A 14,998-nucleotide genomic window follows, 5' to 3' on the forward strand; every position below is an offset into this window, starting at 1 on the left:
TTATAATTTTTTTCGGGAAAAAAACTTTATCAATGGCCAGCATATCAAAAAATGCCTTTGAAGGTAAAATTTATACATAATTTACATGTTAAGGGCAGAAGAAAAATTCTAATACCAGATACGCCGAAACAAGAAATTGTCGATAACCATTAAATTTACGTGTCTCGAAACAAACCGATAGAAATCTCTAAAAAATTTGTTATTACCTTATTGGTCCAATTTCGGGGTTAATTCAGAAGAAATTTTCCCCTCTTCAGCGGCAAATACGCGAGATATAAATGAAATACTTACTCATACCCATGGAAGAAGCAAGCACCAAGTCCCGAGCAGACTTAAGTACCCCAAATATATCCATAATAAAAAAATCTTCGGCGCACCTCGAGACATGTGTGATTCGAACTAGAAACTTTCACAGAGTGATAGAATCCGGAAGTGAACACTAATCTATTTATAATTAATATAGGATAAAATTTTTTTTGGGAAAAATTTTTTGTCAATGGCCAGCATATCAAAAAATGCCTTTAAAGGTATAATTTATACATAATTTACAAGTTAAAGGCAGAAGAAAAATTCTAATGCCAGATACGCCGAAACAAAAAAATTGTCGATAACCATTAAATTTACGTGTCTCGAAACAAACCGATAGAAATCTCTAAAAAATTCGTTATTACCTTATTGGTCCAATTTCGGGGTTAATTCACAAGAAATTTTCCCCTCTTCAGCGGCAAATACGCGAGATATAAATGAAATACTTACTCATACCCATGGAAGAAGCAAGCACCAAGTCCTGAGCAGACTTAAGACACACACATAGACTTACATATATATACAATTGATTTCTTTCAGTTTGTGTCTACAAAATGCAGTGACAAGGCTTTGGTTGGTCTGAGGCTACAGCAGAAGACACATGCCAAGTTACCTCACAGTGGGACTGAACTCAGGACCATGTGTTTTGGAACCAAGTTTGTTACCACACAGCCACACCTGCACCTATGTATGTGGGTGTGTGTGTGTATGGGTGTATATATGTATGCATGTATATATGTGTATATATATCCTAGGACCCCCCAAAACCTTGTGAGTAGATTTGATAGACAGAAACTGAAAGAAGGCCACTGTATATATGTGTGTATGGATGTTCTTTCTTTAATTTAGAGTAAATTTTGACCTGCCACCTACTTGATAGCAAGGTTGTAAAGGAAAGCATCTTGTTTTGTTCATCATCTTTTACATCTTTTAGATGGTCTTGCAGATTTCTATAGTCCTAGATATTGTGATCTTTGTACTGTATGAATTAAGGATTTGCATTTTCTCCTCAGGAACCCTAGTTCAGCCACACTTTGCTCTAGACAGGTTGGGATGTATCCTGCTGCTCCAATAATAATTGGTATGAAGCCAAAACTGTATCTTATATATGTATGTTTGTATGTGTGCATGCTTACACACACATCTGTGTGTAAGTATATATGTATATGCATATGTGAACATATATGTCTAGCACCTGTGCGGGTGGCATGTTTGCCAGCTCCATCTGGCACCTGTGCGGGTGGCACGTAAAAAGCACCCACTACACTCACGGAGTGGTTGGCGTTAGGAAGGGCATCCAGCCGTAGAAACACTGCCAGATCAGACTGGGCCTGATGCCGCCTTCTGGCTTCACAGACCCCAGTTGAACCGTCCAACTCATGCTAGCATGGAAAGCGGACGCTAAATGATGATGATGATGATGATGATGTATGCGCGTTTTACTATCTCCTTGCCTTGATATTGGACAATGGTAGTAAGCAAGTGTCACTGTCATGCAAGAGGTGTTTTTCATTTCCAATCTGCTATGTGAACATGTATGGGCACAGTGAAATTTTACTTGAAAATAGATGAGGGTTGGCAACAGGAAGGGCATCCAGGTATATGTCTGATTCATGTTGGCCTGGAAAAGTGGCTGTTTCATACCACACATTGTGTGGATATTTTCAACTGATGCAACCATATCTGATTTGTCAAGTGCTTCAATTCTGTGTGTATACATATATTTACTCGATTGCTGACATTTAGCAATGGTTTCACGCATTGTTATATGTCATTTTCTATCATAAATAAAACTGTCTGTATTTTGACAATACGGGTATGCTAGTATATATATATATATATATATATATATATATATATATATATATATATATATACCGGAGTAAACACATAAATGTGAAACAAGGTGGAAAAAAGAGTACTCAAATACCAGTGGTAGAGTAATATGCTTTATTTAAAGCAGCAAAAAATTCAACAAAACGGGAAACTCAGAGTAACAGGTTTTGTTGAATTTTCTGCTGCTTTAAATAAAGTATATATATATATATATATATATATATATATATATATATACACAGGCATATATTATATATATAATATATATACACAGGCATATATATATATAATATATATATATATATATATTATATACACAGGCATATATATATATATATAATATATATATATATATATTATATACACAGGCATATATATATATATATATATATATTATATATATATATACACAGGCATATATATATATATATATATATATATATATACACAGGCATATATATATATATATATATATTATATATACACAGGCATATATATATATATATATATATATATATATATATATATATATATATTATACACACACACACAGACATATATACACATACATACATATAGCAGTTGGAAGTACCACCGCAATTGGTAGAGCACAATAGAATCATTTTACGTTATCTAATATGTTACCTTTGCATTTTTGTTTCAAATCCTAATCAGTCGTGCCTTTGATTCCTCTGTGCTTGATAAAACAATATCAGATACTGCAGTTGATTCGACCTCCATTAGAAAATTGCCCTTATGCTTGCGTAGTCGAAAGTATCTTTCACCAGGATCATGGCAAGTGAACCTATTCTTTTTCTTTTCTAACTCCTCCCTTATTTGACGGACCCGTAGACGAATTTTGCAATTGATATAAAGGAAGTTTAATGAAATACTCGCACCATAATAAAACAGGTTTATTGTCGTCTGGTGCTTTTTCTTCCTTCTCTTTGTTTTAAATTAGAATTCATTACTATTCATTAATTACTGAGTAAAATTAGCTACTTTTAATTTAAAGTTTACATTCTCTTATTCTCTCATATGTAGGTATAAGTGCGCGCGTGTTTGGGGGCGGAAGCCAACGTGACAGTAACACCCAACCTAATTATCAATGATCATACTCAATGATTTAGTGCCAAGGAATAACAATATTTACATCGTTATAAATATTCTATGGGATAAACATCGAATTGATGAATTCTTCTGTTTATTGACGTTCATATTCCACCACCAAACCTTATGTTTTGAGCACACCTGTCAAAGATTTTCTTTTTTTGTCTAACAGAGATTTTAATAATGCTACAAAACTCTGATTATCTTGTCTTTTTTATCTGATATCTTCCAAATAGTTTCATGTAAAAACTTGAAACTATAGTGAAAGCTGCCACTTTCAGAATGGTTTGTATCTATTCTCTTTCTGTTTATTTACAACTTATCAGTCAAACTCTGCACACTCCAGTCACATAGTCTTAAAACTTAGTTTCATTCCTTTTGTTTTTCAGTTTCGAGACCGACCCACCTGGAATATATCTGTATGCGTGTGTGCGCTGTTTTCTTAATTCTGTCCAGCCGTGTTTTAAAGATTTCTAGCAATTAGACAGCAGTGACGTTTGCTTATAAAAATTTATCTTAACAATATTTACAGGTATTTCGTCTCATTTCAGATAAGAATAGAACTAAAAACTAGAATCGACAGGTTTTGTTGTTCTTCATGGAAAGTTGATGAGGGGGGAAGAGAATCCTAACTAAATAAGCGATTTATTTTTTCATGTCTGTGTGGTATTTATTTTGAGTTAGATCATTTACTTCACGTGCTGGCTGCTGTTTGTTGCTGTAGGTAGAAACGGTATACTTTTCGTCGATCTGTTTATAAAAGCGAAATCGCCTTCCTGCTGCTGCTATGTTGCAATTGCCCTCTAACGGAACAACACTCTAGCTAAACTCTCTTTTGAAATACTCCAGCAATAAATAGGCTCAATTATTTTGAAATGCTTTATACCATCGCATTATATAACTAAGCATTGGGAAATGTTTAATGTTAAACATTCATCCGAACATTTTGTTAGTATTTCACTCTTATCAGCATTTTAAACAAATAGCTTTTATTCTTTTCTCTCATCATTTCCTTGGAATGCCAAACGTTAGTGGTCTACTTGGAAAAAAAAAAAAAAAAAAACATTTCACGCACCTAACAGTAGTTGCTGCAGATATTAATGCCAGTCTTGCTTCACAGTACCACAGCAACAACCCCCTCCCTTTCTTCGCTGTTGTATGTTTCAGAAAAAATTAAATTTCCTTTTAGAATTTACATTATTGTTTATCGCAAAGGCTTATTTTTAATTATCACTTGCAACATAGATATTATTGTACTTTTGATTCTAGTAGGTGAATGACCAATGTGTATATTTATAGAAATACGCAGTCTTTCGCGTCATTGACGAATTTTACGTGGGAAGATTTCGCTCTAGCTAACCATTTTGGTACACACTGAAGCTGTTTAGTGTTAATCTTCGATAAGCATATTGTTAAGGTATGTGTTCTAGCAAATCCACTTTTACCTTCAAAATGTAACATTAATGAAATAAAAAAATGGAAATAATTGTAACAAGTAATTTGTATTTTTGTATTGTTAACATGAAAACTAATTTTGTTGTCATTCGACCTAACGTTGATTGTATTTTTACATTCGTCTAGGTACCTGTTTCTGATCATAAAATTTTATAGAATGGTTACTAGTCTCCAAACAGGAGAGAACGGCCAGCCGTTCAGTAGTTATCTTAACGGTCCACCACGGAATCACTTACGTAGTAGTATGAAAGCTGTTCGCAGCCAAACCATCGATTTAGGTGAAGAAAGTAGATATTTTGATGATGAAGATGATGATAACGAATCGGATGTCTCAAATAATTTGTGTCAGGCAGCAGGCAGTAGTTACCGACCTACAAGCTCGAACTCATGTGAAGCTCTTAAACATGCCGTTTCTGCTCTCACTCGTCTTGATGACTTCATTTGTGAAAAAATTGGAAGAGGCTTCTTTTCAGAAGTTTACAAGGTAAATATATTTACAATTTTAATCTCTTTTTCTTTCATATACTTTCAACAGATGTGTGCAAGATAGGGGACTATTTTGCTTTTGAAATCTGTATTATTAAGAACAACTTTGCACCAGTTTTAACCTTCCACGCTGCAATTGGTCTTTTGTTTGTGTTTATTCCTTTACTGTGTTTGAATGCTAAAATTTTGGAGAGCTATTAACGTTTCTAAATCTTCCATATCTTTTTTTTCTGAATGAATGTATTTTAGTAGTAGTTGCTAGAATCTTGGAGAGTGACAGGGTTGGTGGCTCTGTTTCTTATTTGGACTTCAAATTTTCTTTTGTTCATCTATGTTGGGTTTCTTTCAATCACCAGAAAATAGTTTGGTCGTGTGTTTGGTGTTAATTTGAGAGTATAATCCATAATGACTGTGATTATAGCACAATGGGGAAAAAATGTCAGATTAAAAGATAAAAAGTTAGAAAATAACTTTATTATCCAATGTAGAGTAAGATAGATAAGAATTAATATTATTTAGAAACTATATCATTCATCAGATACATTGAGAAGACACATTATCTATAGATGCATGGCGATACTAGGTGTCCACATATGTATAAAATATTAGTTATAGATATGTCTGTGTGGTTAAAATATTTGCTTTGCAACCATGTGATTCTGGAATACATTGTACAGTACCTTGAGCAGGTGTTTTCTGCTATAACCTTGTGTTGACCAATATCTGAAAAAATTGCACTTTCTTCAAAGTTCTCTGAGATATTTGTTCTGTACAAGTAAAAGATGTTTCTTACTCTCAAAAATCCCATGAACCAGTGATTAGCCCATTGGTCACCTCCTATAACCAGCAACACTGTTGTTCAGCTACTGCTATATTGAATCCTTACTTAGAGCCTTTAGATTCTCTTCAATAAAAAGAAATTAATAAACCATATTGATAATTAATGAGATATACAAATAATTTAGTAAACCAAACTTTATTCTAGAAACAAATTCAATTCAAAATTAGAAAACACCTATTAAAAGCGAACTCACCTGACAGAAGAATATATGAGAATCTTATAAAGAAAATCAAACTATACAGCATGCATTACAACCAATTATAAACTAGCATTAATAATATATTACAAAAATTAAAAATTTGATCATCATCACCATCCTTATTTAACATCCATGCTGGAATGGCTTGGCCTGTTTGACAGGACTTGACTAGCCTGAAGGCTGCATTGGTGTCCAGTGTCTTCTTTGGCAAGGTTTCTACAGCTGGGTACTCTTTCTTGACATTAAATCTAATGACATGTTTCTTATTATCTCCCTCTTAAAATAGCTACAATATTCAAAATTATCTCTTCCATGTGATACAGATAAACTCAATATACTCACCCAAATTGCTTAAATTGGTACGAGGTGTCAGTTAGATACAAGAAGAGCACAGTCACTTAAATTGACCCGAATACATACAGAAGGTGTAAACTGTGTTTCTGTTTTGAATGCTACCTTAAGCATCAAACTCCAGTTTCTCCTTGTCTACATTTTTTTTCTAATGCCGGTGGCACGTAAAAAGCACCATCCGATCGTGGCCGATGCCAGTGCCGCCTCGACTGGCTTCCGTGCCAGTGGCACGTAAAATGCACCAATCCGACCGTGGCCGTTGCCAACCTCGCCTGGCGCCTGTGCAGGTGGCACGTAAAAGGCACCCACTACACTCACGGAGTGGTTGGCGTTAGGAAGGGCATCCAGCTGTAGAAACATTGCCAGATAAGACTGGAGTCTGGTGCAGCCTTCTGGCTTCCCAGATCCCCGGTCGAACCATCCAACCCATGCTAAAATGGAGAACGGATGTTAAACGATGATGATGTTCAGGCTAGATATCAGCAGCATTGATCTCCCAGTAAATTATGTGGGTACTGCCTTTTCTCTTTGGAGTAACTTATTACAGAAAAAAAACAGTTTGGCTCACATTCCAAATGACTGGAATCGTATTATGGTTTGCTGAAAAGTTCGTACAGCTAGATTTCTTTAGTACTTCAAAAATCTGACGTAATTGACTGTTCAAAAGTTGATTCCATCACTACTAATAACTCATCTTAGAATGGATTGTTTCAGCACAGCCTTAACTGTGAAGGCCAAAACAAACTAAAGAACTTACCCAGAGAGTTTGCTTTGACAAAAAAAAAAGAAAAAGAAAAAGAAAATCACACTACACTCACCATTACTAAACATTCTAATATCAGATTCTAGCTTCACAAGTTGGTCAAATATCAAACTCTGCTGTTTATTGATATTTTTGCATACTTTGGCAGCACTTTGTCCTTATCATTTGTAAAGCTATTAGCAGAATTGTCAAAGCTACTATCACTTTGGATAGATCATCTGGATAAAGAAGGATTATAAGCTGAAGATCTTCAGAGCTGTTGTTCTGCCAACTTTGCTCTTTGGTAGTGAAATGTGAACTGTTTATAACAGGCACACCAAAATGGATGACAGTTGTATTCCAAAATGTTTCTTTTTACAGAAAATTATGTTAAATGTTCAATCAGTGGATAGCACAAATGCTACAAGGACATTCTCAAGACCCTCCTAAAAGACTTCATCATCAATTGTCATGAGGAGTCTTGCTGCTGAGAGACTTACTTGGTGCAGGCTCAAAAACAGTGCCACTGTATCTAAGAAAATCAGAAACTGACAAGCTTAGCAATAGATGATGTTGAGAAAGTCCAGAGCTGCTGGCATATTGCTAAGAAAGGACTTGCCATCCACTCCCAGACATACCATTTAAGTGCTTCAAACCGTAAGTTATGACATGATCATTGTCCATGTGGACAGATGAATAAGGATACTTAACTATAGCATGACGTTTTATGGGTACCTGCTTTATATACTTATTTTTAATCATGATGTTCTTCCAGAAAACCCGCTGCAATTCTTCCATTGCATATCATATATCTATCCACCCCATCACTGTGTAATCCCAGAATTCCTTGGATATTCAGGATGTTGAATTTGTGTTTAGGTCTGTCTGACAAAAACAATCCTGAAACACCTTGCAACTACATGTGCAACTTCACTATCCCATACTATCCTAAAGTTTTACACTAAACTTTGTCAAATCTGTCTTCAGCTTATGTACCTGAAGTGAATAGAAGCAGAGCAGAAAATCATATCAGCTCTTCAACTCTGTCCTTATTCCACCAACAAATAATTATATCAGTTAAGTTTCCATAAAGTGTAGTTAACTGAATATTTTCTGAGTCCAGTCAAATAAGTACTAGTAACATTTTATTTATTTATTTATTTTATTTTATCTAGTTTCAGCTCACAAGCTGTGGCCATGCTGGGGCACCCCCATTTAATTTTAACTTAATAAATTATACATTTCTAGCCACAAAAATTATCTTTGTGCTTAATATTTTAATGACAGCCTGTTTGATAAACCATTACAAATACTCAACTCTCAAGGGAGCCTATCTCAGTCAACCTTCAAATTACATTCTTTGTCTTAAATAAGGACAGCGTGCATTGAATAAGGTAGTCTTAGACATACTTCTAATTAGATAAATTGGTTATAGCTGGAATGCTGGGTCTGTTCTGTTGGGAGTGACCTGGGAATAGACAACAATATGAGATGTTACTGTCAGTCTCTGCTATGCTTCTGAATTTACATGCTCTGTATCTTCCCTTAACTCTATCATTTTCAGCTAGGCTACTGACCATGTGGTCATGACTCCAAATTTAAATCCAGCAATTGTGTTCTTGTGCAAAATATTTAATGCACCCTCAGTCTGTCTGGATGCTAATAGTTTCTACTCCTATATTGTAATTGTATGGTTAGTGGTAAGAAAGAAGTTCAACTAGAAAAATACTTGCTGCTAACCATATTGCTATAACCATATTGCTAAAATTGCTAAGAACTACTCAATATTGCCAGCATAGATATAAAATGGATTAAAACATTAAAAAAAATACAGAGCACTTAAAATCTATGTACAGGGTATCCCAAAACTTAGGCAACCAACTTTTTTCAATTTTGCTACAGCAAAATATTGTTATATTTCTGGTCCAATGCAATGGTAAAGGAAACACAATTATGACACTACCACATTTATTCAAGATGATCACCTCTGTCTCAAATCACAGTCTAGGTGCAAATGCTTCACATATGGCATGCAGCTGTTGTTGCAGAATCATTTCTGGTGCAGTTTTGCCTTCAGAGCTTTGAGCGAAGCATGAGGAGTGCTTGAGACCCTCGTCTCCAGAATGAATCAAACAAAAAAATTCAATGGGTTGAGATTGGGGCTTCTTGAGGGCCATACTACCTTGCCTATGAATGACAGAATATTTTTCAAATTCAGTGTTGTGTCTGTTTGGAGTTGTGGGATGGTGCCAAGTCCTGTTGGAGGCTCCAAATTGCACCTTGAAGGTGCTCATTTGCCTATGGAGGCAGTATGAGTCTACCTTCGATGAAGCCAGATACACTCCAAAGCTGGTTGCTCTTGTGGTTTACTGTCTGTTTGATGTCAAATTTCTTTTCATCAGTGAATACTAGGTTGGGCAGTAGCTTCAGTAATCTGATGCAGGATAAGATGACTTCTCTCCAGTCTCATGGCCTTATAAATTTGCATGAGCTCATGACAGTGGACCATCTTGGAGGGGTGGGTCCTGAGATTCTCCTTCAGCACTTGATACATCAATGTTCAGCTTACTTTTGCTGTGGTAGCCAGTTTTCTGACAGAACAATGAGGCTTTCACCATATCTTTTCTCTGATACTTTTGATGAGCTGAGGGGTTCACAAACTTCTTTTTTGGCTATGTCCAGGTTGATCAATGGTGGAACCAGTCTCTTAAAATTTCTTGTCAATTTTCCAGACTGTTGTTCAGTTAAGCATTTTTGCTATAGCTGTATTACTTTTGCCTCTTTTGTGGAGGGTTATGATTGTAGTTTGCTCTATAACCATTATCTTTATTAATCTGAATTTATTTAGTCTGAAACAAAAAGAAGACACATTAAGCTTTTATGATGTATAATTTTCATATCTTACTACATTTATTGATAGTTATTAAAGCCTGAAACTTGAGGATACCCTGTAGTCCAGTTCTAGACTCCTCCTTCCAACATTTGCTGAACACTTGTCTTAATATCCTTGACATTAAACTTGTATTCTATTTGTTATTCTGTGCATTATTATTTAATGCTGTCAGGCCTCACTGAGGCAATGGCGAAGGACCAAGATCTCTGGAGATATGCTGTGACTGCAAAGACCCGGGCTGCTTCCTGCACCAGTTCCGCATAGCCCCCTTCCCATTCAAAGTACCCTGGATCCCAGAATGTCCCGCTGTGCTTGAGGAGACCTGTTGAGTCAAGTACATGAACATGAACATCGAAATAAATATCAATGGAAATAGTAGTTGTGATACCTGTGCCGGTGGCACATAAAAAGCACCATCCGAACGTGGCCGTTGCCAGCTCCGCCTCGACTGGCTTCTGTGCCCGTAGCACATAAAAAGCACCATCCGAACGTGGCCGATGCCAGCGCCGCCCTGACTGGCTTCTGTGCCGGTGGCACATAAAAAGCACCATCCGAACGTGGCCATTGCCAGCGCCGCCTTGGCTGGCTTCCATGCCGGTGGCACGTTAAAAGCTCCAACCGATCGTGGCCGATGCCAGACCCCCCCTGGCACCTGTGCAGGTGGCACGTAAAAAGCACCCACTACACTTGCGGAGTGGTTGGCGTTAGGAAGGGCATCCAGCTGTAGAAACTCTGCCAGATCAGACTGGAGCCTGGTGTAGCCCCTGGCTTCCCAGACCCTGGTCGAACCGTCCAACCCGTGCTAGCGTGGAAAACGGACGTTAAACGATGATGATGATGATGATTCCTGTTAACCCTTTCATTACTATATTGCTAACCAAAATACACTCCTTATGTATTTCAATTAAATTCTAAAATAATCATGAATTTAGACTGGTTTCATAAAACAACTCTTAACTTTTTTATCTATCAATATGCTAATATGATTTTGGAATGCAATTTAACCAAATGTTTCATAAGTTTTAACTCAAAGCAAATCTTATGAAACAGTTTTGATTCAAAGCAATCTAATTACAGGTAAATATTGGTAAATTCAACAAAATATAAATAATTTAAATTTTGTTTAAACATCATTGCTATAGCAACACCCTCACACCATCAAGCTCAGTTTTGGGTGTCCTCCTTTTTCAGATCAACCCTCCCAATCTTCTCCTCCGCCTGTCCCCTCTGCCTTTTCCTCAGTCTACCTCATTTTCATGCTCCATTTACCTCAAATGTAATCACCCTCCTCAGAACATGCTCTTCATCCCTCCTCAACACATGTCCATACCACCTCACTCCATTCATCCTTGCCAACCATTCCACTGATTCCTCCAACCCTAGCATTCCCATCAAATCTTCAATCCTCTTATCAAACAGCTTCACCCCACACATTTCTCTCAACATTGTTCTCTCAGCCCTTCTCAAAATTACCAACTCTCTCTCCCACAGACACCATGTCTCACTCCCATACAGCATTGCAGCTCTCACATAACTTTTATAGACCCTTCCTTTCATCTTTAATGAGAGCCTTTTCCCATATAACAATGCTCCACATTCCCTGAACTTCACCCAGCCAATCTCTATCTTGCTGTCACAGCTGCTTCACATCCCTTACTTACATCCACTCTATCTCCCAGATAACAAAACCCTCTCACCAATTCCACCTCGTCACATAGTGTTTCCACTGGTTCTGCCTGCCCTCCAGCTCCTATCTCACATCTTCCACAAACAAACTCTCTCACCAGTCTTGAGGATCACCATCTTCATTTTTGTACATCTACCATGAATCCATTTCTCACATCTCGTACACAGCACTGCATTTGCCATTACCCTCCTCCCACATACACCACATGGATCCACCTTACTCACTAACACTTCTCCTTCCACCCCACTCACCATCACCTTTGTCTTCCCGAGGTTTACCTTCAAGCCCTTGCTTTCAAACGCCTCCTTCCATTTCTAAAACCTATCCCTCCATCATCTTAATCATCAGAACAAGGTCATCCACATTCAGTGTCTCCATTATCAATCCCTCTGTGGAGGCGCAATGGCCCAGTGGTTAGGGCAGCGGACTCGCGGTCATAGGATCGCGGTTTCGATTCCCAGACCGGGCGTTGTGAGTGTTTATTGAGCGAAAACACCTAAAAGTCCACGAGGCTCCGGCAGGGGGTCGTGGCAATCCCTGCTGTACTCTTTCACAACAACTTTCTCTCACTCTTACTTCCTGTTTCTGTTGTACCTGTATTTGAAAGGGTCCGGCCTTGTCACTCTGTGTCACGCTGAATATCCCCGAGAACTACGTTAAGGGTACACGTGTCTGTGGAGTGCTCTTACACGTTAATTTCACGAGCAGGCTGTTCCGTTGATTCGGATCAACCGGAACCCTCGTCGTCGTAACCGACGGAGTGCTTCCTTCCTTCCTATCAATCCCTCTCTTGCACTTTCTGTCACCACATCAACCACTATTGCAAACAACAACAGTGACAACAGAGATTTCTGATGCACACCAGCTTTCACTGCATACTCCTCTGAAAGCTCTGACCCAATTCTAACTCTTGTCTTTACCCCTTCATACAGACTCATACAATGAACACTGCATCTATTGTCCCCTTCCTAGCATAAAACCAAATTGCATCTTGTCCACATCCACCCTCTTCCAAATTCTCCTCTCCAACACACTTCTCATCATCTTCATTGCATACTCCAATAACTTCACTCCTCTATGTGCCTCACAACTCATCGCATTCCCCTTCCCCTTGAAGATCGGTACCACCACACTTAGTACCCAATCATCTGGCATTCTTCTTCCATCCAGCATGCCCTGGCAGAGTTCTGTCTCTCTACTTGCAGATGTCATTTCTACACATACTTCAGATGGACCAGCTGCCATTCCTGTTCCTTTCATTTCCTTCATTGCCTCTACTATTTCTTCCCAACTAACCCTCTCCACTGGCCCTTCCACTACAACAACTTCCACCCTCTGATCCCATTCATTCTCCTCGTTCATAATTCCCTCCATATGCTCTTTCTAAACTCTTCTCCTGTCCTCACTAAAATTCAACCTTCCATCACTCCCCCTCCTGTATCTTCCTCCCTCAACATCTCTTCCATCATTTTTCATTGATTTAATAAACCTAAATACTCCATCCAGCCTGCTCAACCTCTCCTCAGCCTCCTTCCTCATAGATCTCGCAACCACCCCCTTTGCATGATTCTTCATGTTGTTATACCTGGCTTTCATTTGCTCAGTCCTATTATTACATAAAGCTTTGTGCGCCTCCTTCCTCGCTATCACCTCCCTCACCATTCCACCATCACATATTTCCTCAATCTCTCCTATCCTCCCATCCTTCCACACACTTTGCCACATGCCTTTAGTACTCCTTCTTGAAAAGACTTCCACAAATGCAGTCCATAAATGCTTACCAACTCCCCAGCTCTCTCCTCAAACCTTACTCTTGCTTCTTCTTCCGTCAGTTTCCATACCTTCTCCCCTCAACCGTTCCCTTTCTCACATGCTTTTTAACTTTCCTCTTATCCAAGTCAGCAACCACCAACCTGTGCTGCGACTCCCTTGGTATTGTCTTCACATCTCTCAGATCCTTTCTGTTTTTCCTATCAACCAATACAAAGTCAATCTCTGTCTCATTCCCTCCTTCCTTTTCTCTGTTTTCCTAAACCACATGTTCACTACACACAATTCTTTCTCATCACAAAACTCCAACAGCATCCTTCCTTCTACATTTCTCTCCCTAATTCCGTTTCCCCTATTCACACCCTCCAAGCCCTGGATCCATTTCTCAACATGTCCATTATAATCACCCATGCCCAAATCTACCTCATGAAGTCCCACTTATTCGCCACTTCATCAAAGAACCACTCTTTCTCCCCTCTTCTACTTTGTAGACCATACCTACAAATCACCCTCACAACTTCTTCCTCAAATGCTAACACCACTGTCATCACTCTGTCACTCTTTCTTCTGACCTCCACCACCTTCTTACAGATTTCTTCCTTCACCAAAACTTCTACACCTCCATTTCCCTTCCTATTTAACAAGTACCACGACTTGTACTTTCTTCTCTTGACCCACACAAATCTTGCACCCTAACTCCTCTACCCAGCCTCCTGCACACAACGCACATACCTTCCTCTTCCTCAATTTCTCACTTACCTCAGTTCCCCTTCCATGCAGACTGCCTACATTCCAACTTCCCAACCTTACCCCAAGCTTCTCGTCAGGTCTTCAGCCATCATAAGGCAAGTCATGCTTGCATGACCCAGGATGAGGGTTTGCACCTTCTTTTTGAGGTAGGCAGGTGCAGCCCACCCCAACCTTTTGGCTGGCTGGTGCTCATTCTCCTTTGCTATCCTGAGGCTTTCTTGGAGCTGGATTTTCTGCAGGGAGTATGCCTTTGCTTACCTCCAACCTCAGTTTCTAGACGTGGGTAGTCCTAAGACCAAGGCCTCTACCTTGATTTTTAAGAAATCTGTTGGAGAAACATCAGCTCAGAAAATGAGTTATTAGCTAATATTAACTGAGTATATAACAATTTTAATAGAGAAGAATTGTGCAAATTCTGATATTATCTATCAGTTGAACTTGATGCATATAAGACAGGTTTACAATAAAGATAAAACAAAATGAAATACTGGAATTTGTCTTGGACAAAACTAGGAAATGGTACATAGATACACAAGAAACACATAATGATTCACAGATCAAATTAATCAAAA

The 14,998-nt window shown here is 38.2% G+C and overlaps 1 protein-coding gene across 5 annotated transcripts in view; it reads left to right on the forward strand.

The window, feature by feature from the left end:
• The window catches only part of LOC115209699 (dual specificity testis-specific protein kinase 2), a 113,142-nt gene that overhangs the window by 20,282 nt on the left and 77,862 nt on the right, over positions 1 to 14,998 (forward strand). The window contains exons 1-2 of one of the 5 annotated variants that reach the window (XM_036501578.1): positions 2,798 to 2,937; positions 4,834 to 5,191. In XM_036501578.1, coding sequence (XP_036357471.1) covers positions 4,865 to 5,191 — 327 coding nt within the window. In that variant the 5' untranslated portion in view covers positions 2,798 to 2,937; positions 4,834 to 4,864. Of the gene's footprint in view, positions 1 to 2,797; positions 2,938 to 3,267; positions 3,538 to 3,824; positions 4,201 to 4,235; positions 4,670 to 4,833; positions 5,192 to 14,998 lie in introns of those variants that run through there. The other 4 variants (XM_029778188.2, XM_036501577.1, XM_029778186.2 and 1 more) reach the window with 4 other exon arrangements.

Source organism: Octopus sinensis, linkage group LG3 (genome assembly GCF_006345805.1).
Source record: "Octopus sinensis linkage group LG3, ASM634580v1, whole genome shotgun sequence".
In the NCBI taxonomy this organism is placed as follows: Eukaryota; Metazoa; Mollusca; class Cephalopoda; order Octopoda; family Octopodidae; genus Octopus; species Octopus sinensis.